Raw genomic sequence first — 26,868 nt, forward strand, 5'->3', positions numbered from 1 at the left:
CTAAATTATTTCATCTAGTAATTATTTTGTATGGTAGTTTTACAGAGTTCTAGAAAAACTCAAGGTCAACTGAAGACATGTTTAAAAGCTACTTAAATGTTATCATTTAGAAATATTTCTTAGTTAAAAAAAATCAATATCAGGTTTTCAAAGTCAATTAGCTTTGCCAAATAATTAGTAATTAACTGTGAAAAACATCCATTAACTGTGTCTACATATGAGAAATCAAACTTTTAAAGGTAGCGTACAGAAACTTACCAATGCCATATAAAACACTTCAAGCACAGGACTGAAGGATAATCAATATTGCAAGAGGCTTCCCAAATTAGAATAAATTGACAGTTTTGGTGTCCAATTCAGAAAGGCAAGTTAATAATGACAACACTAAGAGAATCATTTGCTGCATCCAGGACAACTTAATAAGGCATGGAACTTGAAGGCATGTAAAAAGAGAGCCGTTGGCCCTGTACCTGGTGCTGGCGATACTTGGGGATTCTGCTCCAAGCCTACATCTCTCTAGCTGACTGGCAACAATCTGCCTTTCCACTTCCAGTTCTCGGGTGAGTCGTTGAAACTGAAGCTCCTGTGATTCAAGGAAATAAAAGGCATATAAGGTGCCAAGACAGATATATATGTGAATGCATGTCACAGGAAACACAGGAACATACCCACAACATAGCACTGTATCTAGTGTGGCTTTGTGAAATTAAAAAGTTTTGGGTGGAATTGTGGGCCTAGAGAACCTACTGATTTGTACTTTTTTCAAACCGAAAGGCACCAGAATATTAGCTTTGTTTGGAATGGGAAACGTAGATATTTATTTGCTTTTCTGTCTGTTCTTCTAATTGAGGTTTGCAAACAGTACTTCTGCTACAGTGCTCTATTAAATATAAGGTCTGCAGAGTCCTTGATGTGTCTACATCAGGTGCCCACCAACCCATGTAAGCTCTACAGCCTTAAGAGCTAATTTTTTTTATCCTTCATACTGTATTGAAAAAATGTAAATTCCCATGATGAGCATCACTTTATCATGTTTGATAGAGCCTTTAATTGTTAAGGAAAAATAAATCATTCCAACTCTACAGAAAAAGTCTTGCTATGTTTATCTACAATATAAGCAATAAAATTTTTTCTATTGTTATGAAATAACATGTTCATTGTTCATGTGTCACTGTGTGAAGGGAAGAAAAAAATAAAAGTCTGAGCCATAACATAGAATTTAAAATTGTATTTAAAAGCTGGGAATATTGTTTAAAGAAATGATCTTATTCATTGTATGTCGCATTATGAAAGCAAGGAAGTTCTATCAAAGGAGAAGATGCTTTAACTTCATTTGTACTTATCTCATTGTTACCTTGACAAGATTCTAATTAATAGGAAGGATGCTATGCTATAAACCATCTATAGATCAAATCAAGTATACTCCAAAGGCTTTAAGCCACAAATAACACCTCAAGCTCCCCTGTGCCATATTATCTCCTTGCAAGTCTACTCAAAGCAAATGCCGAACTGTAAGTAGTTTAACTGGACAATGACCGCTAGCTCAAAATACTAGTCTATGAACCCTAAACCTAGAAACTAATCAGAAATAAAACTACCTTAAAAATTATTTATGACAATACATACATATTTGTTTGCCATGCAAAAACTTAGAACAATTTAATTGAAGTGTATTAGCTCCCTGTGGAATCAGGCAAACATGCTATTACTGACAGCGCAGGCTTTGTAAATTCTCCAAACTATTCTCAGAATAATTTTTAAGATACAGTCCCTGAACTCCTTACTGCTTTCTGATACTGAGAATACTTTTCTAATGAGTCCAGCTTGTGTGGGTATATAGGGCATGGCCTGAATGAATAATACTTGGCTCAAAAATGTTGTACAATAGGATCAAAGTGGGATGCTTCCTACCTCTGCTGAACATTTCCTAGACCTCTGTTCTTAATAAATGTTTAGCAACAAAAGACCAGAGAGATAATAACTGTACAACATTCAGTATCAGGCTAAGATAATTGATTTTAAGGGCAAATAGTCTTATGCTTATCTCACATTTGGTCTTACTTTGCCCTTAAACAACATCCAATTTCTTGTGACACACTTCCATTCTTTCAATTTTACTCAACTGTTTGTTATACACTCTTATCCCAGAAGACTGGCTGCTTGTATCAAGTTGGGCCAGAAAAGGACCATCTGTGAATACAAAAATATTCTCAGAGCCATCACACTACCTTTGTGTTCTGAGTTCAGTGAGTACTAGGGATGGAGCGCTGCTGTGTTTTCTTCACTTGGGATGGCCAAACGTTACCACGGTAGGATTAAAGTATGTTTCAAATTAGAACAGAAAAAAATTTTCATTCATACAAAAAAATTCCATTTCAGTGGATTTTTATCATGTTGGTGGCTGCCTATGACATTTTGAGCATTCTTTCAAGGGAATGGTTGGGAAATTTCCCACTTGAAGGCAGAAGTTGGAACTTACTGTCCCATAATTCCTTCCCTCAGAGGCAGAGATACGGTGACTGGCTCTGCCAAGAAGATGTCAGACTGTGACTCAGGTGCTAAAACTAAGACTCTGACATCAGAAAACACGAAGCTTATTTTCTTTCACCTTCTTGCTGCAATCCCTGCAACAGGCATCAGGGTTAAATTCCTAATACAGAAATGACCTCCACACAAACTGCTATGTTGACGCTTAGTGGCAGCATTGGTGGTTTCTTTATCTACCCAATTTTGTGGTGTTTCTGGAAGTTGAACCTCAAATCTTGTTCTCCAGCCCTTGCTACAAACATGGGAATTCACAAATACTTGCTTAATAATGCCTTTTTCTACATAACTAGCCATGTCAGTCTCTGTTTCTTACAACTAGAAATTTTGACTGAAGCACCTATAGAAACCATTGATAGCAGTCGAGTTGCTAGGAGAATCAATGTACCCATGATGTAGCTACATTTTTCATTTAAAAATTGGGTAATTACTTCAACATTCATACAGACTGATAAAGTCCGCATTATATCACTACTGGCCATGGACCTAAAATACTGAACATCACCAGCTACTTTTATCAAAATAATTCTGCCCATTATTTGCTCACACTTCTCATAAGCAGGATGTCATTAAAGCACTGAAAGCAGAATATCAGGAAGATATAAAGCAGGGAATTTGTAAAGGTTACCTAATACCTGTGAATATTTATAAGGAAAACATATGTATACTTTGTTGCAAAATCATAAATATTATACCTACAAAACATAACTGGAACACCCATATGGGACTAGCACCAAGATGGGTGAGCAGGATATAAATATTTGACAAATCTGTCTCTACCAGCTTCTTAGACTGCCTGATGAGGAAGACAGTATTACATGGTCATATAAAAACACACCTAATCGTTTCTAAAATAACGCTCATTAAGATGATTACACAGAGATACCACCTATAAATTTAAAATTTGTATTTTACCACACACTCTGGTTTAACTTTACATTGTAAAGGCAAATCCTTAAATCAGCATCCAAAACTGGTCATCTAAATTATAAGGGGACCCTATATTTGTTCTCCTTTGCGAAAACATGGAAAATAATGTTAAAAGATTTGCCAATAATTTAGCATATGACAATTTCCTCTTAAATTCTGGCATACAAGACCATAAACAAGCTTAGAGAGAAAGTCAAGGCTACTAATATGCTATAAAATGGAGTCTGTTCACGTGTGTTTGAAAACTTTTTTTTATGTTTACCTCATCTCTCTCAGGTAAATACACTGATAAATATTCTCTGACAGTGAGCCAAAGGAACAGAAGAAAAAAAACTTCATTTTCATGCTTTGTATGGTGGACAGAGCTGGGCAGGAAGCCCAAGGAAGGACTTGCTGCCCAGTTATCAGCCACCTCAGGGGCGCCTCAGCTGCAGAGAACCGCCTGGCTCAAGGGCATGCCCTCTGGGCAGGTTGCAGCCAGCCACTGATTGAGGTAGGTGTACAAAGGCAGGGCCCAGATTTGCTCCAGAGCTCCCTGTGGGCTGGGCCAGCCTGCAGAGTGTTTGAACTTCTCCTCTACTCAATCCTGCTTTTCCTTCCCCTCTCCTCCACAAGTGTCTATCTGTAATAAATACTCTGCACCCAAAATTCCACCTCACCCAACCTAAGTACTGTTTTTTGGCCTCCTTTTATATAAAGAGAGAAATTTTCTCTCTTGATTTTTAAATACCATGAGATACTTCGAATGCACAGAAAAAGTATGGACAATAACACAATGAGCTTTGGAGAAACTGACCCAGATACAGCAAATCTTAATGTTTTGCTACATTTGCTTCAGGTTTTTTGAGAAATAAAGTATTACAGATATATTGAAACACCCTAGTTTCTCTCTCATGGATCCTATTTCTCTCGCTCCCTCTTCAGAAGAAACCATTAACCTGAATTTGGTGTTTAATATTCATGTGAATATTTTATAATTACTACTCCATATTTCCAGATCCATAGATGACTTATAGTATTGTCTTGCATGTTCACATAACCTACATCAGTGGTAATACTGTGCAGACTTGTGCAGATTGCTTTATGATTTTGAGATATATCAATATCAGTAGAACAGAACTCATTTATTTTCCTTTCTCAGCAGTATTCTACTGCACAGCTAGAGCGCAATGTATTTATATGTTCTCAACATGATGAATCCTTGGGTTGTTTCCAATTGTGTGCAATTATAAGCCTGCTGCCACATAAGCATCCTTGTACTTGTGCACGTGTGCCTGACTTTTCCACAGCAGAGACCTAGAAATGGAATTGCTGGGCTGAAGGTAATGCACATCTTTACTGGATAATGACTGTCACAATTATTTTCCCAAGCAGTTGTACCAACTTATATTCCAGTCAGCAGTATATAACAGAGTTCCAGTTTCTCCACGTTCTCATGGACATCAATTTGCATTTGGGGGCTTAAATCCCCACTTCCTTTTTTGGTAATCTGATAAATATGGGAAGCTATCATGCATTTGTTTTAATTTGTATTTCCCTGATAACCGACATCTTTTCATATGTTTACTGGTCATTTAGATTTTTGAAAATCATAGATATCCTAAATTCTCACACGTGTGAGAATGTTTCCCTATTTCCAGCACCCAGGCTTGTCCTCTTCTGTGGGGCAAGTTTCTTATTACCCTTACACTAATGTAGTTTTGTAAAATTTAAGCTTTGGGCAAGGGATCTCCTGTTAGACTCCCCACCTTGGGCAGCCCTCAAATGGCAGGTAGCAGGTCGCTGCCACATGGCATGCTCAAGATCACCTAGGTTTGGCAGGTACCTTCAAGGTGAAAGCCAGGTTTACTTACTGCTTACTTAGTTTAAGATTCCCACTTTCATTTCAGTTTTGGTTTCTGTGAATTCTTTACTTTCCAGCTTAGCCCTGCTTTAAAAAACAAAAAACAAAAAACAATGCAAAACATTTTACTCAGCATATTTAGTTTCCTTCAGGGAAAGGAATGGCTAGGGTATGTCAGAAATTAGAGTCTTAATAGATTTTTCATATTTTCTCTTAGCTACTCTGAAGTACATTCAGGGGGAAGTTTCTCAGTATTATTTTCAACTCACTATTTCTCTATGTGCCCTGAGATTTTACTTGTTTTCCAATGACAATATTTTCCGTTTCTGAGACTTCTAGTTAGTTCTTTATCATACATATCCACCTGTTCCTGCTGCTCACTGACAGTGAAATCTCTGTCTTATTCCCTTCTTATTTAGGTTTACCTTTCTTTACCTAAACTTCCAGGCACCTCAGTCCTCAATGAGGCCTTGAATTGGTGATTCAGTGTTCCTTTCAAACAAACACTGTGGATCCTGCACATTTAGTCACGAGGCTATTGTCTACTTCTGGTTTCCAGAAGCCCCAGGAAGCTTTTAGCATTAGGTACTTCCACTCTCATCTTCTTTAATAAGCAGGAAGAGCTCCACCTTAGCTTCAAGGACACGGCTGTTGGCACTGAAAACAGGGCATAGCTTATTCTCCTGTGGCCTCCTAGTCTCTCTCAAACCCTTCTTAAGTCCTCACTGATGGCCAGCAGTGACATTATCTCCTGACCCTTTTCAACTGTGCCCTATGGAAGCCTCACTCCAGTTTGCAAATTCTCTCCTTATAAACTCTTCATTGTTTACTCAGAATATTCTCCACCGCTGGGTTACTAAGAAGACTCAAGAGGTTTTAAGTGAAATGTAGTTTCCTGAAAATATTGCTTTTTCTGCCCCTTTCTCTCTGGTAAAGACTATACATTCTTCACAGCCCATACCTGAAGTACCAAAAAGTCCTGCCTCCTCACTCTCTCTACTTATTCGCTTAAAATTGTTTATAATATTCCTCATTGTCGTCATGCCAGGTAGGATCTGGAATCACATTCCCTCTTACATTCCTGATGTAAGTATGTCGTGTTCTTTTTTCCTTAACTGATAAAAACCATTATTCTTCTAAATATGTGCAAAAGCTCATTGTGCTTTGCGGCCCATGCAGTCCAACTACAGTTGCCCACTTGCATCACTCTTATCTATTTTCTTCTAGTTATTCTGATTTACTGCTTCAGGAGCAGCTACCATAGTTATTACTGCTGTGATGATGACAATTAAGAAAGAGCAGTGGGCATCATAGCAGGCCAACTTCCTTCCTGTCCCCACACTCAACTAATCTTCAGTTCTCTTCCAGACTTAGTGGAGGGAGTGGCCCCTTCCTGTCTACGGCTAGCCTCTCCACACCCTCTGGCCTCCTCCAGGATTTTGCTTCTTTTTCCTGACTCTTCAGTGTTTCCTCTCAGTTTAAGGCTCAAATGTTTCTCATCAGAAAGCATCTTCTTGATCTCAGGACTCCTCAATCTCTGCTTCCTTCCCCTTTGACCTATACTATCTTTTGCCAAATATTTTTCTTTAAATTGACTCGTTTTGAAAACACAGTGTCTTGGATATTAAAATAATTAAAATCCTGGTTTCTAAAGCTTTTTATAATTTTCTTAATATAAATTAAAATACACAAAAATTTTTAAAGAGGTGAATCTGTGTACTAAAAATCATTTTACATCAGCAGAACATGTACAACACACCACGGGTCAACATGCCTTTCCATGCCTATAAATCTCAGCAGGAAGTACTGAGTACTGGTTATACTGAAAGAAGAAAACGGACATGGTCATTATGTGGTGCAATCAGTGGTGAAGCAAGAAAGCATTTTTATTTCAATCATTTTTGCTTAAAAATCTTCCAAAAAATAATTTACTTTTCTGCCTTGGTATGCTGAAAGAAAATTTTATATCACTAAGAGATTAATTATCACCAAATAGCATGTTAGATTTTTAAAGTACATAGGTTTGTGCTGGATAGGTCCTGCTCTCAGGATATACTAGAGCATTTTTTTCCTCTTTCTCATCTTCAAAATATGAGCATATGGTCATGATCAGACCTTTGAGGATCTTGAGCTAGGCCTAGGGAACTATTTTTTTTTTTTTAAAGATTTTATTTATTTATTCATGAGAGAGAGAGAGAGAGAGAGGCAGAGGCAGAGAGAGAGGCAGAGGCAGAGGGAGAAGCAGGCTCCCCGTGGAGCAGGGAGCCCAATGCGGGACTCGATCCCAGGACCCTGGGATCATGACCTGAGCCGAAGGTAGCCGCTTAACCGGCTGAGCCACCCAGGCGTCCCCCTAGGGAACTATTTTAAAAATGATTATTTAAGAATAAGAAATCCTCAAAAACATCCTAAATGCTGTACTTTAATCTAGGCTGGTACTAAAAGCAAAGGAGCCACATTTTCAAAGGATCCTTGAACTTCTCAGCCTCCAAATAACTAGTCAGGAAGGTAGAGGAGATTAAATGTCCTGACTTTCTTTCACAGTTTAATAACTGACAAATCATTAGAAGGTCTACTTGGCAGTCCCTAATTCGTGCATAATTAATTATTATTAACAAAGGGAATTAGTCAGTACAAGGGAGATGGACATGATATCCCTTGTACTGGCTAATTCCCTTTGTTAAAAGGAAATTAAAATTAAAAAGACTTAAACAACAAACACTGCCTTTCTCAAACTGTGTTATGAGAACATCAGTGTCTCATAAAATATGCCCTGAAAGGAAGGGGTTCCAGGTCAACAAGGTTTGGGAAATGCTGCCCAGAAGATTCCAAATCTTGGAGATTCATGGCAACACTAGCATATTAAAAGTTCTGAGAAGTTTACCAATAGGAAATCAGCTTACCTTTGTATAACATAGTGATTCTTTGATTTACTGAGACTAAGCACACTTTTTCTTTTTCAAGGAACAACTATTAACGTCTCAAGAAAACAATACCATCTTGCAGAACACAACTTAGGCAATACTGAAAAATAAAGCTCTTTTATTGTAATAAATTTTATCTTGAAGTAATGAATTTTATACACTGGAACACAAAATTTTAATTACTTTTGTCCAGACAGAATATTTACAAAAGGCAGGGCACCACAAAGGGTTAACCTTCAAATGGAAACTGCTGACCTCATCCCACTCTGAAGATATGAAGGGTACATCTGATTAGGACACCTCTGCTGGACTATGCCCTCTACTATGCCCATTGCTTCTTACATTATAGATCTTGTTTAAGATAAAAGAAAAATACAAGATATAAATTACCCGTCTGATTTTTTGTTATACTAGCTAACATTCCAACAAGGATGAGCAACAGTAAGATCTTTATTGTTTTATCTTACCAAATCACACAAGATTATACCAGGTTCTAGCTTCGATATCTCATCCTTCAGTTTTAATGAAGCAGAGAGAAAACAGCGAAGTTTACCTCTAAATTTTTATTCTAAAGCTCAGGGTCATATCTGTAACACTGTCACCAAAGCTCCTTTACTAGAAATCAAAATAAAGGAAGGGAAGTTTACATTAAAACACACAAGGAAAGCTTTTTGCCTAGAACCAGGTGCAGATGAGAACATCAAGGTAAACAGGTAAAAGTCCAAGCATTTTTTATAGCACCACTGATGGCTTTTAAAAAAACTGTCGCCTTAATGCTAACTCACTGTCATGGTCTTCAAACTCTCACCTGGCAATCTGACCATCATACAGGTCCATATACACTGGTGATATACAAATTCACTATCTCTAGTCAGATTCAATGTTTGGCTAAGTGGCGGTACCTGAAGATGTGTCCTCCATTCTGCTATACCTCCCCTGCCTCCTGTGTTTTTTTCTCTACTGCAGTGGTTCTCAAAGTGTGTACCCTGAACCAGCAGCATTAGCATCAATACTACCTGGAAACTTCTTTGAATCAGAAGGGGTAGGGCCCAGCCACCTGTGCTTGAACAAGTCCTCCAGGAGATTCTCATGCACGCAGAACTTCAAGGACCAGTGTCCTACACCCTTCTCCTCTCACACAGGCTCAAACCATAAGTGTTTTTACCATTTCCTTCCTTTCTCTTACTCCTCATACTTCTCATGGTAAACACTTTCCTAAATGCTGTCACTCCACCTTTCTAACATGGGTTGTGTCCATTCCCTTCCCCACCATTCCTGCCATTCCCCCTAATTCAGGCTCATATTAACTTTGGACTAATGCAGTAACCCCTCTCTCAGTCTTCCCCCCACCATGGTGGTCAAAGGCCTTGCCTCTGCTTTTCACATTTTTCCTAGCTATATCTGTTGAAAGCACAATTCTAATCATCAATAATCTCTATCTTATACTGAGAGCTGTCTGGACTCCAGGCTCTCTGCTAAGTGCTTTAAATGCACTACTTGGTTAACTCCCCATTCAGCCAGCAAAGTAGTCAGGTTACCCTCATTCCATAGAGGGCTGACTTGCCTCAGGTCATTCAAAACCAGGATCTGAAATCAAATGAGCCTGACTCTTAATTCCATAGTGTTAACCATTGTGCACCATAACCTTCCTACCCCACCCATAATGGAACTTATGAAGTCAACTCAGCTGTATTTTAAGACCCAAGGTAGTGTGCCCTCCTGCTCCCGACCTCAGCCAAATACAAAACAAAAATGTTTTGCTGTCACTCTCTCTCATGCACCTAGACTGAACTATTTATGGTTTTTTTTACACATACCACTCAAAGCTTTTTCTCATGTTCCATAACCCTGAAATATTACCCTGCCATGAATGCCCACAAACCTTTATCTAGCCCTTGGGCAAAGTGCTTGGCCCATTACATGTACTCAATACCAAGCTGGATTCTTCTTGAAGAAGAGTGGAATCTATTTCATTAATCTCAGTATCCCTCTAGCTCCCTGCAAAAGCAAAACAAGAAAACCCTAATTCATTCAGGGTGAATTGTATACAGCACATTTGATTTGTATTTATAACTGATTGCATAAATTTTTAAACTAACTGATTCCTGAGTATTTGTACCAGAGACAGCCATAATATATTATGGTTGATCCTTTTTTAGGCTCTTAAAGCATTTCGGATATGATAATGATCATATCCTTACAATGTAGGTAATCAATGGTACAAAATAATGTTCTACTTTTATTTAAAGTCATAGGGATATGTGAGGGCAGAGCGGGGACTAGAACCCGGGTTTCCCATAATTTTGTTGACTGCTCTTTTAACAAACCAGTTTTTTTTTTTTTTAAGATTTTATTTACTTATTTGCGAGAGAGAGAGTGAGAGCGAGCACAAGTAGGTGGGAGCAGCAGGCAGAGAGAGAAGCAGGCTCCCCGATGGGTAAGGAGTCCGATGCGGGATTCGATCCCAGGACCCTGGGGACATGACCTGAGCCAAAGGCAGATGCTTAACTGATTGAGCCACCCAGGTGTCCCAACAAATTAGCTCTATCAGAAATTTCCTATTATTCATGGTGACATGGGCAAATTAAGGTTTTATTTTTTAAAATAACTAATATGCGCATTTCAGTGACACTGTGATTTATTGCCATTAATATGCTTATCTTATGCCATGCTTACTTCTCCCCATCCCACAATTGCTTATATCTACTACCTTCTGAATTCTCTGATCTCTCAGGCTTCATACCCTGGCTTTCAGAAAATGAGGAGTTTCCCAGGGGCGGCACACCATTTTTAAAAACCTGCCCACCAAGTGACATTTTAAGTTGCTGAACTAGGAATGCCTTCTTTTATTTCCATTTATTTTCTCTCCTAAAAAGCAGAATATATATGTGTGTGTGTACTTGTAAATATAAATAATTCTAGTTGTCTTCTATTAGTTGAGGTTTTACTACGGCTTAAAATTATGTATACTTAGAGAAATCCTAGTAGTAAAATGCATATTGAGGAAGGGTGACCACATGGGAAACGGATACCTGGAGCCAGTGTCCGTTGCATGGGACAATAACTGTTGTCATTTTTCCAACAAGGTAAGTTATTTGGTAGAATTAATGTCAAAAACACAAGGAAATTTTTCCTTAAAATGTAATACCTTGAAAATTTTATTAGCCATTACTTTAAAGTTCATTAAGAAATTATGAAAAATAATAACTTAACAATTTATCTGGTTTTCTAGTACATAAATATTTCAAAATTAGTAAGATCAATGATGTGTATCACATAATGTTAGATGCTTATTTGAGAGTTAATTGACTGCACAGTAGATGATAATAACGCAAATAAATCATTTATGGAAATAGAAAACTGAGAAAAATAAATGACCAATCTTCCACTTTCTCCATGTGGACTGGTTATAGCAAGCATAGCAAAACCCATAAAAACGGTAAAAGAAACAAAGGCTAAATTTAATCTTCCTTTCTTCAATAGGTCTAATAAGTAGCACTAGGGAATAAGGTTAATTTAAAAAATGATTAATTTAAGATTTGGTTAGTAACTTAATGAAATGTAATGGGAAAAGGAAACAAATACCAACCAGCACAGGTAGATCTTTTCTTATGATGATATTTTTTTAATTACTAAGCTTATTTTATAGTTGTTCTTTCTGTTTTGCAGATATTTTATGGCTAAAGTGTGTGGGCAATTAGTAGAATTAGAATGTACATTTAATGGCTGGGCCCTAGCCAATTAAATGGTTCCTTGTGAAGGCTTGTTATCTGGCTCAAGAGGTATAAGGCATTCAACTTTTTTTGTCTTCTGAACTTTTTATTTTTACATTTTATCTGTATGGCTCCGCTAACATCATCTTTCCTTTCTAAACCTCCATAACTTGTCCTGGGATTCTTGAGATATAAGGTTAAGAAAATCAATGTATTATTGATAACCATAGGATATATCTAACCTACAAAGAACACTAAAGCCTCAGGTCAGAACTGGGGCATGTCTAGCTATAGGCTGAGTCCCACCTCAATATGGCTGTGTCCAGACTCATGCCCACTGCAGTCTTCAGGTTCACAGTGTGCCTCCTTGTCTTTCTACATGCCAGATCTCTCTTTCTCTGCCTCTCCTGCTTTGTCCTCTGACACACTGCTTCTTCCACTGGTTAGTTATATATATAAAAAGCAATTTTCATTTACTCTTTGTTACCCTTATTTAATAGCTGTATTTCCCCCACTTACCTAAAAAAGCAAAGTTACATGCTGTTGCTTTTTACTTGTGTTAAGTCTATGGCTCTCATTAGAAAAAAAGATAAAAAAGAGACATGTTTTTAGGAAAAAAGTACCAGATTTGAATGTTATTTTTATTGTTCAGATTAATATATTTATCTGAAAGAATCATTAAGTTACCACATTTAGAATTCTTTTTCTCTTGTATATAATATATACTCATGAAGAAATAAACCTGCTTAGGTTTTGAACAGTACAATTTGATACTAAACATCTTACTTCCTTATTTCTTGTTAAATCATAACACTAATAATACTAGGTATTGCTGAATGAACGCCAACTATGGGTCAGGCACTCTACATCTATTTTCTCTAATCCTTATAAAAGTACAGGCCACTACTGAGTTGAGCAATCTTATGGTGGGAGAGGCAAAATAAATGACTTGCTCAAGGTCACATAATTAATAAGTAAAGAACAGGAGTGGAATTCTATATTCTTGCTCCTTCCATTACAGGTAGCTGAAAAAATTGAGGTTGTCTCATTTTCTATTCCCGAAGGTTATATTTAGAACTGTAATAGATTTTCCTGTTTTAAAACTTTCTTCCCAAATCAAATAAAGCCCTGCAATGTAATAAGAATTAAAGAGCCAGATGCTAGTATATATGGCAACTTCCTAATTATGACAAAGGTAGAATTTCATTCAATGAGAAAAGAACTGCTGGTATAATTAGAGAAAACAAAGCTAGATTACTACCTCAAACTGCACGTGTGTGCACACGCAGCCACCCCCCCATCCTATAATCAATGTAGAAAAACCCCCAGTTATGTAAAGATAAACTAGGAGAATATTGTTTATAATCTTAGGATGATAGAGACCTCCATAAGAAGACAAGCAACCCCAAAATCATAAGGAATAAGATAGGAATATTTAACTACATAAAAATAAAACTTCATATGCCAAAATATCATGCAAACAAAGTCAAATGACCAGAAACAAGAGAAATGATATTTCTAATATATAACAGGTATTTAAAATCTCATATAAACAAATTTTACAAAAACATAGTATAATTAGGCAAAGGGTATCAAACAAAACAAGTGGCCGAAGATGAAATGTAAATGTTAATTAAAATATTGGAAAAAAACTGCTCAATTTCATTCACTAGGAGAAAGAAAATCAAGTAACAATGAGATGTCATTTTCATCATATTAGCAAACATTTTAAAAAAAGATTTATATATTTATTTGAGAAAGAGCATGCACAAGTGAGGTGAGGGGGCAGAGGGAGAGAATCTTTAAGCACACTCCACACTGAGCACAGAGCCCTACGGGGGGCTCGATCCCACCACCCATGAGATCATGACCGGAGCCAAAACCAAGAGTTGGAGGCTAACCCACTGAGCCACCCAGGTGCCCCATATAAGTAAACATTTTAAAAGTGGGAACATCCAGAGCTGGGGAGAAGCCAGGTAAAAAGGTACTTGCACCTACTACTCATGTTAGCGTGATTTGCTACAACCCTTTTGGAAAACAACCAGATAACACCTATTAAAATGAAAAATACATGTTCCCCATGACCTTGCAATTCTACTTCTGGATATCTACTCTACAGAAATAAAAACAACCACATATATGAAATATTAAATGCAGCACTGTTAGAAACAATTTGAATGTATATCTACATGGCAATATTTTAACAAACTATGGAATCTCCACATTACATACATGTAATGACTAAAATTAGTTATTAAAAAGAATAAGCTGAAACTTTATCTGCTGCCTCAGAAAAACCACTATACATGATTAAGTGAGAAAATCAGTTGGAGAACTGATTAAAACACACAAAAATAATACAATAAAAAATACTCCATGAGTTGGTCTGAGCATGGAGAAAATTGTGATAGAAATGTAGCAGGTCAGTAAAATTGGTAACTTCAGGAGGGTAGGACTGAGAAAGGGATGGAGATACTATTTACATTTTTATCTTTATATTTATACTGTTTCACTTTTTACAACTGGCATGGGACTTCTTGAATTAAAATCTAATTCAGAAAATTAAGAAAGAAAAGAAGGCTAAAGAAATGAAGTATTATTGGGGCTACTGGGTGGCTCAGTTGGTTGAGCGTCCTGCTCTTAATTTTGGCTCAGGTCATGATCTCAGGGTTGTGGAATCAAGTCCTGCGTCAGGCTCCTCGCTCGGCATAGAGTGTGCTTAAGATTCACTCTCTCCCTTTCCCCTTGCCCCACCCACTCTCTCTTTCTAAAATAAATAAATAAATCTTAAAAAAAAAAAAAAAAGCAGCAGCAAGAAAGAAATGAAGTATTGTTTGAATACTACCAGGACAGATCCTGTTTAAGGAATAGTCTAATTCCTGGAAAACAGTATTCTGACTGAGAGGAGAACTGTTATTTTTGCTTTTTTTGAAGATTAAAGTACTCTACGGGGTTCAATAATATTCTAATGACCTATAAAGGTCCATTCTAACGATGAGTAATAGGACTTAGCACACTTAGAGTGTGCAGCACTGGTAAGGGTACAGAGAAAAGGTGCTGTGAGAATGTGAATGGGTGCAAACTCTTGGAGGGTAATTTAACAATATCTAAAAAAATAAAAAATGTAGCTACCCATTGGCCCACCAGTTCAAAGGCTGAAACTCTGGCTATACTTGGAAAAGTACACAAAACCAACCAAATAAAACTGGAAACAATCTAACAGCCATCAATGAGGAATTGATTAAATATGTTACATACATCTATATTAATAGGACTGCATGCAATCCTAGAAAGGATTTAAGTAAATCCACATGCATTAATGTGGGGAATAATCTCCAAGAAAGATTATTCAGGAAAGGAGAGCCAGGCAGTTGTTTTTCTTTTTTCTTTTCTTTTTTTTAAATTATTTATTTATTTATTTGACAGAGAGAGACAGCCAGTGAAGGAACACAAGCAGGGGGAGTGGGAGAGAGAGAAGCAGGCCTCCCGCCAAGCAGGGAGCCTGATGCGGGGCTCAATCCCAGGACCCTGGGATCATGACCTGAGCTGAAGGCAGACGCTTAACGACTGAGCCACCCAGGCGCCCCCAGGCAGTTGTTTTTCTAAAGACTTACTTTTTGCTAGAGTATGCAGAAAATTTTTTTCTTGACATACACTCAAGAAACTTAATTTTGGGGAAAGTGTTAATGGTTGGGAAAGGGAACCCTACATTTGCAGGATGGCTTACTTTCAATTTTATACTTTTCTGAATATTTAATTTTTCTTAGCTTGGGGTTTCACTTGGTATTACTTGTATAAATAAAATAGAATTAGAGTTGTCTATTCATGTAAAACCACACCAAGATGTTAATTTTCACGATTAATTAAATGTTCCCATTTTGACCTATTAAAGAAGGCAATGTTTTAAGAATTAGTTTTCATGAAGGGCGTGAAATACATGACAGTAGTATTATCTTATTTGAAAATATATGATGTATAATGAATTGACTGATCTAATGGATTCCACTATATATATTTCTCTTGAAACTCTGCAGGACTCTTTAATAAAGAATTGGTACCTTTAGAGGGGCGCCTGGGAGAAAGGTGCTTCTCAGCTTGCTCTATGGTTTTAATTAATTTTCTTCCATAAATTGCTAATAAGGAAGAAAAGAGCAACTTATGGTCAGTGTAACCATAAAATTAAATTTATACAATTTTTCTTATAAATTGTATATGTCAACATAAATTTTGGAAATAAAACATGAAAGAGGATGCTACACTTAACTTTACATCTTAAATAATTTTAGGGCCAAATCACTTAGGTACTATATACCAAGTGGTAAATTTTTCATTTGATAAACTAAAAATATTAATAGTTTGAAATAGTCATTTTATGGTATTATATAATTGATAGGTATTCTAAGTAAAATGTTTTTTAAAAACAGTTATTAATTACATATACATTTATAGTCTTTTTTATTGTGATAAAATCTAGATAGTATAAAACTACCATTTCAACAATTTTTAGGTGTGTATTTCAGTGGCAGTAAGTACAGTCACACTGCTGGACAACTATCACCTCCATCCATATCCAGAACTTTTTTGTCTTCCCAAACTGAAACTCTGTGCCTATTAAATAATAATTCCTAATTCTTCCCTCCAACCAGCCCGTCAACCAACATTCATTTTCTGTCTCTATGAATTGGACTACTCTAGGTATCTCACTTAAGTGGAATCACACAATATTTGTCCTTTTGTGACTGGCTTATATCATTTAATATAATGTTTTCAAGTTTCATCTGTTGCAGCATTCATCAGAATTTCCTTTCTATTTAAGGCTGAAAATGTTCTATTGTATGTTTATACCAATACCTTTTGTTTATACATTCATTGTTGATGGATACTTGGATTACTTCCATATATTTTTAAAAACCCAAAATTCTACATCAATTAAAGCCAAATTCTTCAACAAAAAGTATCTTGAAATTCACATTTCTATTTTTTTTTTACTAGTTTCTTCTGTCCAAGATTCTATTAACTTTCACAAAATTCAGTAGTGAAAGGCTTTATCTACAAGGATAAAACCAGTATTATGGCTTTTTCTTCTGTAATTAGAAGACTGATTTGGTTAAATATTCATTTGTTTAAACTCTGAGTGCCTACTAAGTGACAGGCACTATGGTGGGCAGAAAGGAAGTGAGAGGAAGAAGAGGGAAGAAGAGGCAGAGAGTATGAGTGCCTGAATTTCACAATCGACCCCAGGAGGTCTGTGTGGGAGCCCCAGGAGCAGAGTGGACGAACTCTGACATGAAGTTTCTCTTCATGACAATGAGAAATTAGATTATAACATTCAAGCTGAAATGTCAAAATAACCCCCCACTTTAAGATGCCAAATAAAATTATGTACCTAGAAAGCTAGTGAACATGAAAAGCTGTGTGGTGCTGATGAGACCATGTGGTTTGGCATCCATTTCCTGGTTGCCTGGTACAAGAAGGCAAACACCATCTGCCTCACTAGCTGTTGGGACCATCAAAAGACCTAAGGTGTGTGAAAGCTTTCATGAATTTTCATGTCCCAAAAAAACCTTCTAATCACAGATTTTGGTACTGATATCCTAGAGCAGGAGTTGGCAAATGTTTTCTATAAAGGGCCGGATAGGGGTGCATGGGTGGCTCAGTGGCTTGAGCATCTGACTCTTGGTTTCGGCTCAGGTCATGATCTCACGGTTCTGGGATGGAGCCCTGCGCTGGGCTCTGCACTCAGCGGGGAATGTGTTTCAAGATTCTCTCGCTCTCTCTCTCTGCCCCCCCCCCCGCCCCACTCTCTCGCTCTCTCTCAAATAACTCTTTAATAAAAAAGGGGCCAGAGAGTAATATTCGAGGCTTTGCTGACAGTGAGCGATGTTTCTGTCACAACTAGCCACCACTGTCCTGGTAGTATGACAGCAGCCAGAGAAAGTAACATAAAATGAGTGTGGTTGTTCTTACTTATGGACACTGAAATCTGAATTTCATCTAATTTTCAAATGTCATGAAATATTCTTCTGATTATTTTTAAACTGCTAAAAAATGTAAAAAACCCTCTTTGCTTGTAGGCTATACAAAAAACAAAACAAACAAACGAAAAACCAAAAACAGGTAGAGGGCCAGATTTGGCCATCCCAGACCCTAGAATTTAAAACAAAGAAGCAAGGATTATAGGGTTGGGAGTCCAACCTAGATCTGAATCTAGGCTCTATCACTTACCAGCTGTATAATAGTAGACAAATCACTTTAACATTTATAATCCCCAGTTTAATCATCTGTTAAATGGGGATAACACCCACATCACATAGAAGCTGATGTGAGTATATGAACAAGATGCTAAAGGCTGTGTAAACTGTCAAACTGTTTTTAAAGAATTAGGCGTTGTATAAAGTAAAAATATACATTACAAAAATGTACCATATTCTCCTCTGAGGAATATTTGCCAAAAAATTGGGAATATATTTTCAATTCCTACGAAGAGGAAAAAATGAAGTAATTTGGACCAAAGACAGATGTCTTGGATTCCATTTTTACTAAGCTGTTGGCATTGTACAATGTTATTACAACACTCAGTTAATAATTTATCTTTCTTTCATCATCTGATCGTATTCTGTTCTCAATAGTTCTGCTTTGTCATTTTTTTGTTCTCTCCTTTTAATCTTCATTTAAGAGGATCCAATATTATATATATAAAATCATAAGAGGAAAGCAGTGGCTGAAGCACCTTTCATAACAAATGACTGAGAGAAGAGAGGTTGCTTCTTGCTACTATCCTATGCTCTACTTTCGATTTCTTAAGTTTCAGAACAAGCAATCTTAGCAAATTTAGGGGCTCTCACAAGTCTCACAAAATTAAAATGCATAATTTCTTTATATAGCCAGCTTAAAGATATCAAAATATCAATGCCAAAAAACAGTATGCAGATGGTGGGTAAACATATTAAGTTGTTCTTTAATATTCAGATAGTGAGTTAAGGCACAGAGCCTTTATTCAGTATCTTCTATCATCTTACCCCATTAAGAAATTCCTTAACTACACTTACTATGGTGATCATTTAACAATATGTACATATACTGAATCATTATGTTGTACACCTGAAACTAATATAATGTTTTATGTCAATTAAATCTCAAACTTTTTAAAAAGGAACTCCTTCCTTATGTCTATTTTAGGAACATTAAAAACAGGACTCTGAGAAACAAACTGAGGGTTCTAGAGGGGAGGGGGGTGGGGGGATGGTTTAGCCCGGTGATGGGTATTAAAGAGGGCACGTATTGAATGCAGCACTGGGTGTCATACACAAACAATGAATCATGGAACACTACATCAAAAACTGATGATGTAATGTATGGTGACTAACATAACGTAATAAAATAAAATTAAGGGGTGCCTGGGTGGCTCAGTTATTAAGCGTCTGTCTTCCGTTTGGGTCATGATACCAGGGTCCTGGGATCAAGCCCCACGAGCCCCACATCCGGCTCCCTGCTCAGCGGGAAGCCTGATTCTCCCTCTCCCACTCCCCCTACTTGTGTTCCCTCTCTCGCTGTCTCTCTCTGTCAAATAAATAAAAAAAATCTTTAAAAAAAAGTTCAAACAAACAGTAGTTTTCCTCTTTTCTAAGGATATCTTGGCCAGTAATTTCCTTCCTTCCTTCCTTCCTTCCTTCCTTCCTCCCTTCCAAAGATTCATTTATTTATTTATTTATTTTAAAGATTTTATTTATTTATTTGACAGAGAGAGACACAGCGAGAGAGGGAATAGAAGCAGGGGGAGTAGGAGAGGGAGAAGCAGGCTTCCAGTCGAGCAGGGAGCCCGATGCGGGGCTCGATCCCAGGACCCTGGGATCATGACCTGAGCCGAAGGCAGACGCTTAACGACTGAGCCACCCAGGCGCCCCTCATTTATTTATTTTAGAGAGAGAGTGCTGAGCAAGAGCTTGAGCTGGGGGAGGGACAGAAGGAGAGGGAAACAGCCTCCCTACCGAGTGCGGAGCCAGCCCCGGAGCCACCCAGGTGCCCCTCGGCCAGTACTTTTCATGCCAAAAGCTCATACCTCTAATGGACAGACATGAAAATATCACGCTGAATTCTTTAGCTGTCTTCTCTCCTTCTAAAAGCAAGAAGTTGATATGGCAAGAGGATGCTTCCTCTGAACTGAATGCTTAGTGCAAACGGTCAGCAGACTGTTAGGTTTAGTCAATGCTCCTACCCAGGGCCTTAGGCTCAGGTAAGCAGAGGCCAGCAGGCTGGTCTGCACCTGCCTCAGAGGGGCGTGCCATCAACCTCAGGTGCTAGGACCATGCCTACCTGCACATATCTGAGTAAGGATATGGAGACTGGGTCCCACTGGACAGACAGGATAACACAATTTGCTTCAGGAAACCTGAATCTACCAGCAGAGTGAATAAAAGGGCTATGGAGAGGACCACTACAGGCTATGGCTATTCCTCGCTCTCCTTGAATCTAAACCTAAATAATCAACTTAAATCAACATCTGTGACATTTTTTTAAAATAATGTATGTATAATTAAAATGGAACATTATAACAGCACTAGGTAATGAACGTAAAGAATATCAAACAGTAGGTAAAAATACATGATTTGGCAAATCAGCATTTTCTCAGTAGTACACACAAGTTAATTTGAACAGTGTCTCAGAACAGAACATACTTAGCTGGATGGATTTAACTTAAGAACCATGACATTTTCATTGCAAGCTGCAGGGCTGATGACTCCAGACCCAGCAGCCTTGCAACTCTAGGACAGTATACAGATGGGCTTGGATTTTTTCTGGCTCTCTATCCCATCTCATTCATATGACTAAAATTTTTTATGACAGAATTATATCAAATTTTAACCATTCCCTTATATTTTGGCCTATGTTTTTAATAAGACTGTATCTGGCACAGATTCATTTTAAAGAGTTATAATGACACTAGGATAATTGTCTATTATTTATAAGGTATTTACCATGAACTAGACACTATACTAATGCTTTCTCTGCATATTATAAACGGTGAGTACAACCAATACCCAATGAATGGTCTCTATGTGCTGCTAAGCACCTTATTTAATAATTTCTACAAGCACCCCATGAGCCCATGAGGTATGTATTATTATTCTCATTTTTGAATTGCAGGTCATAAGTGTCTAAGGTCACACACCTGGTAGGTGGCAGAGAAGGGATATGAAGTTAAGAGGTGTGACTCTAGAGTTGGTGCTCTTTATCACTGTCTTTCAGCCTCACACCATGACCTACAGAGTGTGGCAATGAAATTGATTTCAAGGTGGAGAGGGGAAGATAATAATCTCTGAAAAACAATACAAGTCTAGGTAATCCATCAAAGGTCTCACTGCCCAGTTTGTTACTTAACTCTGATGTGATCATCTCCTTCAATTTAATAACTGCAACTCATAAGCTCTTCTTTGGCATTATCTAAAGAAGATGGCACTACTAAATAGTCTGAATAGTTTGATGGTCTCAAACAACGAACACAGTTTCTCAAGTTTCAGGGAAGCTGCTGTGGATGGAGAAAATCTAGTTAGCAGTTCTCAGGGATGATCTTCTCCTGGTTTCCATCTGACAAACAGTGCCTTCTATGACATCCAGCTCACTTTACAGTGAGACAGTAAGGCCTTCAGTGGATCTTAAGACTCTTGGGATCATAAATAAAAACTCTTAAGTGCAAGTAGAATAAGAAGGGAGAGCCACCTTGCTTCATTTATCTATCTGGATTTCTCCATTCTGAGTTTTCTATGAGGATTTTTGTTTTTTAGCTCATTATTGTCAATATATCTGATTGAGAAAGAAGCTAAACAAGTCCCAGGTGAGAATGCACCATAGCAACAGGCTTGCTAAGAATTCTTCGGGGAGAATTTCACAGAAGTATTTGATTGCCTATTCACACTTCTTGATTACAACACACCGAGCTGTTAAACTAAATTGTATGTCGTTAGTGTATTGAAGGAACTTTAAAAAATAAACTACCCCGTGTGAAGATATTTTTCACACATACATTCACATTGATATGTGTTTAATTGCACGCAGCCTACTTCCCTTTTATTCGGAAAACAAGAGAGACATCTTTAAACTATTTCAGAACTTGCCAATGTCACAGTGTAGTAATGTGATAAATAAGGCATTACCCTCTATCACAGGTAAATATTGAATTCTTATTCTGGTTCATAAATATTTGTTAAATCTTTCACTGTTATTATGACAGAATATAAATGTACTTTCCTTAGAATTTGATCAGGAGTATTAAAGTACCTTGAGTTAGGTAAACAGTGGCCAAAATAATTATAGAAAAAACAATCTGACATTAAAACAACCTCAGTCTCACAGATTTTACTGAGCCTATGGCTTAGCTGGAATAATACACTGATAACAACAACAACAACAAAAAAAGGCTGCAAAGAAAAAAAGTAGTTTATGCCTGTGTATTATCACAGAATGTCAGCAACCCCACAAATAATGTCATGATCCAAAGCAAGACCAGGTGAAGATACAGATGGCATGGGCAAGACCCATCATAACCATCAGAAAAAGCAAATCCAGATGAGTGTGAATTATTACCATCCATCTTCATGTCTAAATAGAACACATTTACTAACTTTTCCCACAGTTAACTGTAAAAAGGGTCCTAGAGACAGAGTAAAACATTTTACAAACATTCAAATCAAAGGACTGAAGCGCATTCATGATGAGTTATTTTTACAACCAATTCTGTTACTTATGCTATTAGAAACACCCAATGGTGTGGGTCTAATCCAAATTATTTACATTTGGTTTTGCAATGCATGGTATAATGTTTCTGTGACAGACTTGCCTTTCTAATTACATTTTGCTCTATCATTAAAATCAGTTTACATGTCCTTAATATACACCTGCTGTTTGGGAAAGGTGGTGTCCCCGAAGCCTGCTGGGCAGAGGACAGCCAGCTCACAATTACAAATACACCAGACAGGCTCTAGAGAAGAAAGAAGTGGCCAATCTCAAACCTTAATTACTTTATGAGCACTCAAAGTTTACTAAGATTGATGTAAGTTACTTGTTTCTTCCATTTTTGCTGATGTTTCATTTGACCTTCTTCTTGGAAGACTGGGAAGTACCTTAAACACCTAGAGCACAACTAGAAATTATCATTTCACTAAATAAACATGTACTGATATTTAAGTGATTAGACATGGGTTTTTTTTAAAGATTTTATTTATTTATTTGAGAGAGAGAATGAGATAGAGAGAGCATGAGAGGGAGGAGGGTCAGAGGGAGAAGCAGACTCCCCGCTGAGCAGGGAGCCCGATGCGGGACTCGATCCAGGGACTCCAGGATCATGACCTGAGCCGAAGGCAGTCGCTTAAACAACTGAGCCACCCAGTCGCCCAAGACATGGTTTTGAAGAGACTATTTCCTTAGAATCTACTCGTTAATTAGAATATTCAGGATTATTTATCTCAAGCAAGATAAAAAATAAACCAAAATACAATGGAAACATGCAATGTTGCAAGTATTACATAGTGGATGCCTATTGATTTGCCACTTAGCGTCTTTTTACCATTCTTATAGATATGGCATTCTGACTTTTCCTACCTTCCCTATGCTTGGACCATGTGAGTTTGGTATGTCAAGAGTAGGGTTGGTTAAGGCAAGACCAATAAATAGGAACTTTTAATGAAGATGAAGAATTATTTCTGGAAGTGAGCTAAAGGACAGTGGTTTTTGGTCTAAGAATACAAAATTTAAAGGAAAAGGCCACTCAAGATGAGGATGCCAAGGGACTGCTCTACCAGAGATTGGATGGGCTGTCTGGGTGGATACTGAAGTCACCTAGAGATGCACGGCAGAGGCGAGCTGGAGAAGTACCTATGAACTGAGAGTTGAGTCTTCACTGAATGAGGCTGAAAACCAGAAGGCTGTTGAATGACAGTAATGAGAAGGAAAGGGTGATACAGCCAGGTGTGGAAGTCTCAAAGGAGCAGGGACTTGTGCAGGGTGCACATATGTAAATGATTGGGGATTGAGGACAAAAATGATCCTATGTCCTGAATTCGAGAAACTCAGAGGTTAACAGAATAATCAGATGTCCCTAGAGTGAATTTTAGGGTATATGGAGTCCCCTTCAGGGGACAGCTAGGCTGCTTATTAAAGGCAAAAAGTGGGAAAGGAAGGATTTGAGGAGGTTGAGAATTTGGGGTTAACGGCTGACCACAGAGCAGAGGTTCCAGAGAATATAGGAGTTTGGGAGGAAGCATGGGGAAGATGGGGGTTAGACTGGGCAAGAGAATAAACAGAAAGATGGGGATGAGAGATTGGCAACTGACAGGATAACCAGACAGCGGTGGACTTCTGGTGATGAATGAAATAAAGACAAAGTGAGGTGTGAGAGATGACGTCCTTAATGCCTCTAGAAGTATAGGGCAGGAACTTGTGGATTGTTGGGAGAAAGGGCTGTAAACAGCTGACTACAGCTGTCCTACTGAGCTTCAGGTACAGGTATGGTAGGTGCTCTAGGTTTTAGAGGGTGATAGGCCCCAGGGGGTGAATTGGCAGTCACCTCTTCCTGGTGTGACAGATCTTATACCCAGTGTGCAGGCAGTCATAGCCTGAGAGTTAAGGAGGCCATGATCCACAGCACGATCAGGCCATGTCTGCAGATTACTGGACTTTGGAGCCAAAAGAAGACCCTACTCTAAATATTCTTACATGGCAGCCCCAGCCAGCAACTCCTTTCTATTTCCAAGTTTTGCTGAAGTACCTAGTCACTATCCTGCAGAGATTACCAAATGTATCACAATTAGAAGTGAAGAAAATCAAGGCAGGCAGAAATGAAAGAACAGTATTCCAAGCAGAGGGAAGGACAAGTGCAAAGGCCATGAAATGCACTTGGCGTGGGTTCACTGAGGAAACCTGTGTATCTGAAGCAGCAAGTGAGAAAGAGGAGAAACCACGGGTCTGATCATGGAGGTCTTTGAAGGACCTTGTAAAGACATTGGCTTCTACGCTGAGAATAGGAAACTGCTGGAAAAAATTTGGGCAGAAGGGTGACAGAATCCCTTTTAATATCATCCATCTGTTGAAACTAGACTATACGGAAAGGGCAGAAACAGGAGGTCGAGTCAGGAGGCTTCCCCAAGTCTAGGCTGCAATTTGACAAGGGTGGTATGTGGACCATGGAGTGGACAGTGGAGATAGAGAGTAGCTGGATTCTGGATATATTTTGATGATAGAAGCCCGTGGGTCTTCTTCTAATTAAAGGAACTTTCCTAACTAGCATGGAGGAAGCAGTGGGAAACATGAGGAAAAGAATATTCATTCTTCATGTTTTAGCTTCAACACCACCTCTTTGAAAAAGGCCTTATCTGAACATCCATTTAAAGTAGGTCCCTCAAGATATTCTCCTGTAATATCTGTTCTTTTCATTTACAGCACTTCTCAAAATCAATTCACATATATACTTTTTTTGAGTTTGTTTAATGTGTGACTTCCCTTGTGAGATTATAATCCCAATATGATCAAACACTATGAAAAGAGAAGTGGGAAGGGAACCATTGTTAAATAACAGGATAGATTCTAATGATTAGAATTGCTGAATCTGAGTTACAAGTATATGTAAGCTCCATTAGGTAGGGACCATGCATTTAAAATTTTTCTTCATCACTGTATTCTAACCAGTATTCATTCTACCAAGTATATGTCAAAAGAATAAATGTATAATTATTTGTCAATATATTTTTTTAACTGCGAACTATTGCCTAACACCGCCATTTAACTACAATCATGTTAAGTTTTAATAACTGAAGTCCACCTCTAATTAAAACAGCTAATATAATTTCAATGTCTTTTAGAGCTCTTTTGTCATATATATCTGGAATACTCATAAAATAAATATAAATCAAGGTAGCATTGTTAAAAATTACTTCTACCCAAGATATAAGAAGAGTAACAGGAAGAATTCCTACAAAAAGGAATAAAGATTCTCAGATAAAGCAATACATATATATCAAAATCAAACATCACAATTTTAAAAATCAAGGGTCAAGAAATTACTAAATTCTATTTTGACAAAAAGGAAAAAAATATCTAAAAGTACAATCAAGTATTTCCTCAAGGGGTGTCCAGTGGCTCAGTCGGGTAGGTGGGATTGAGCCCTGAGTCGGGCTCTGTGTTCAGCAAGGAGTCTGCTTGAGATTCTCTCTCTCCCTCTCCCTCTGCCCCTGCCCCACTAAGTAGATAAAATCTTAAAAAAAAAGTATTTACCCAAAATGTTACATGACTCTTAGTAATAACCTGGGATAGATCAAATTGAAATGGAAAATAAAGCAAACATTTACTAAGGGCTAAATGTTTAAGGGTCATTGTATTAGTTTCTTCTGTCTGCTTTAACAAATTGCCATAAACCTGATGCCTTAAAACAACAACACTTTTTATCACAGTTCTAAAGGACAGAATTTAAAGATCAATTTCAGTAGGCCAAAATCAAGGTGCCCACAGGGCCATGCTACCTGTGGAGGTCTCCAGAGGAGAATCTGTTCCTTTCCTCTCATAGCTTCTGGTTGCTGCAACGTTCCTTGGTCTGTGGTCTCATCACTCCACTATCTGCCTTCACCTTCCAACTGCCTTCTCTCTGTGTGTTAACTCCCCCTCTGCCTCTCTAACAAGGACACTTGTGATAGTATTAGGCCTCACCTGGGTAATCTAGGATAATTTCCCCATCTCAAGACCCTTAATCACATCTGTAAAGACATTTTCTGGGACGCATGGGTGGCTCAGTCGGTTAAGCGTCTGCCTTTGGCTCAGGTCATGATTCCAGGGTCCTGGGATTGAGTCCCACATCGGGCTCCCTGCTGAGCAGGGAGCCTGTTTCTCCCTCTCCCTCTGCCTGCCGCTCCCCCCTGTTTGTGTTCTCTAT

General features: G+C 37.9%; 1 protein-coding gene across 8 annotated transcripts in view; it reads right to left on the reverse strand.

Moving 5' to 3' along the window:
• Nucleotides 1-26,868, reverse strand: part of PKP4 (plakophilin 4) — a 234,538-nt gene that overhangs the window by 104,414 nt on the left and 103,256 nt on the right. For all 8 annotated transcript variants that reach the window (XM_035007976.1, XM_035007974.1, XM_035007980.1 and 5 more), the window contains one exon: nucleotides 471-583. In XM_035007976.1, coding sequence (XP_034863867.1) covers nucleotides 471-583 — 113 coding nt within the window. The remainder of the gene's footprint in view (nucleotides 1-470; nucleotides 584-26,868) is intronic.

Source organism: Mirounga leonina, unplaced genomic scaffold (genome assembly GCF_011800145.1).
Source record: "Mirounga leonina isolate KUSES-001 unplaced genomic scaffold, KU_Mleo_1.0 Mir_151, whole genome shotgun sequence".
NCBI lineage: Eukaryota > Metazoa > Chordata > Mammalia > Carnivora > Phocidae > Mirounga > Mirounga leonina.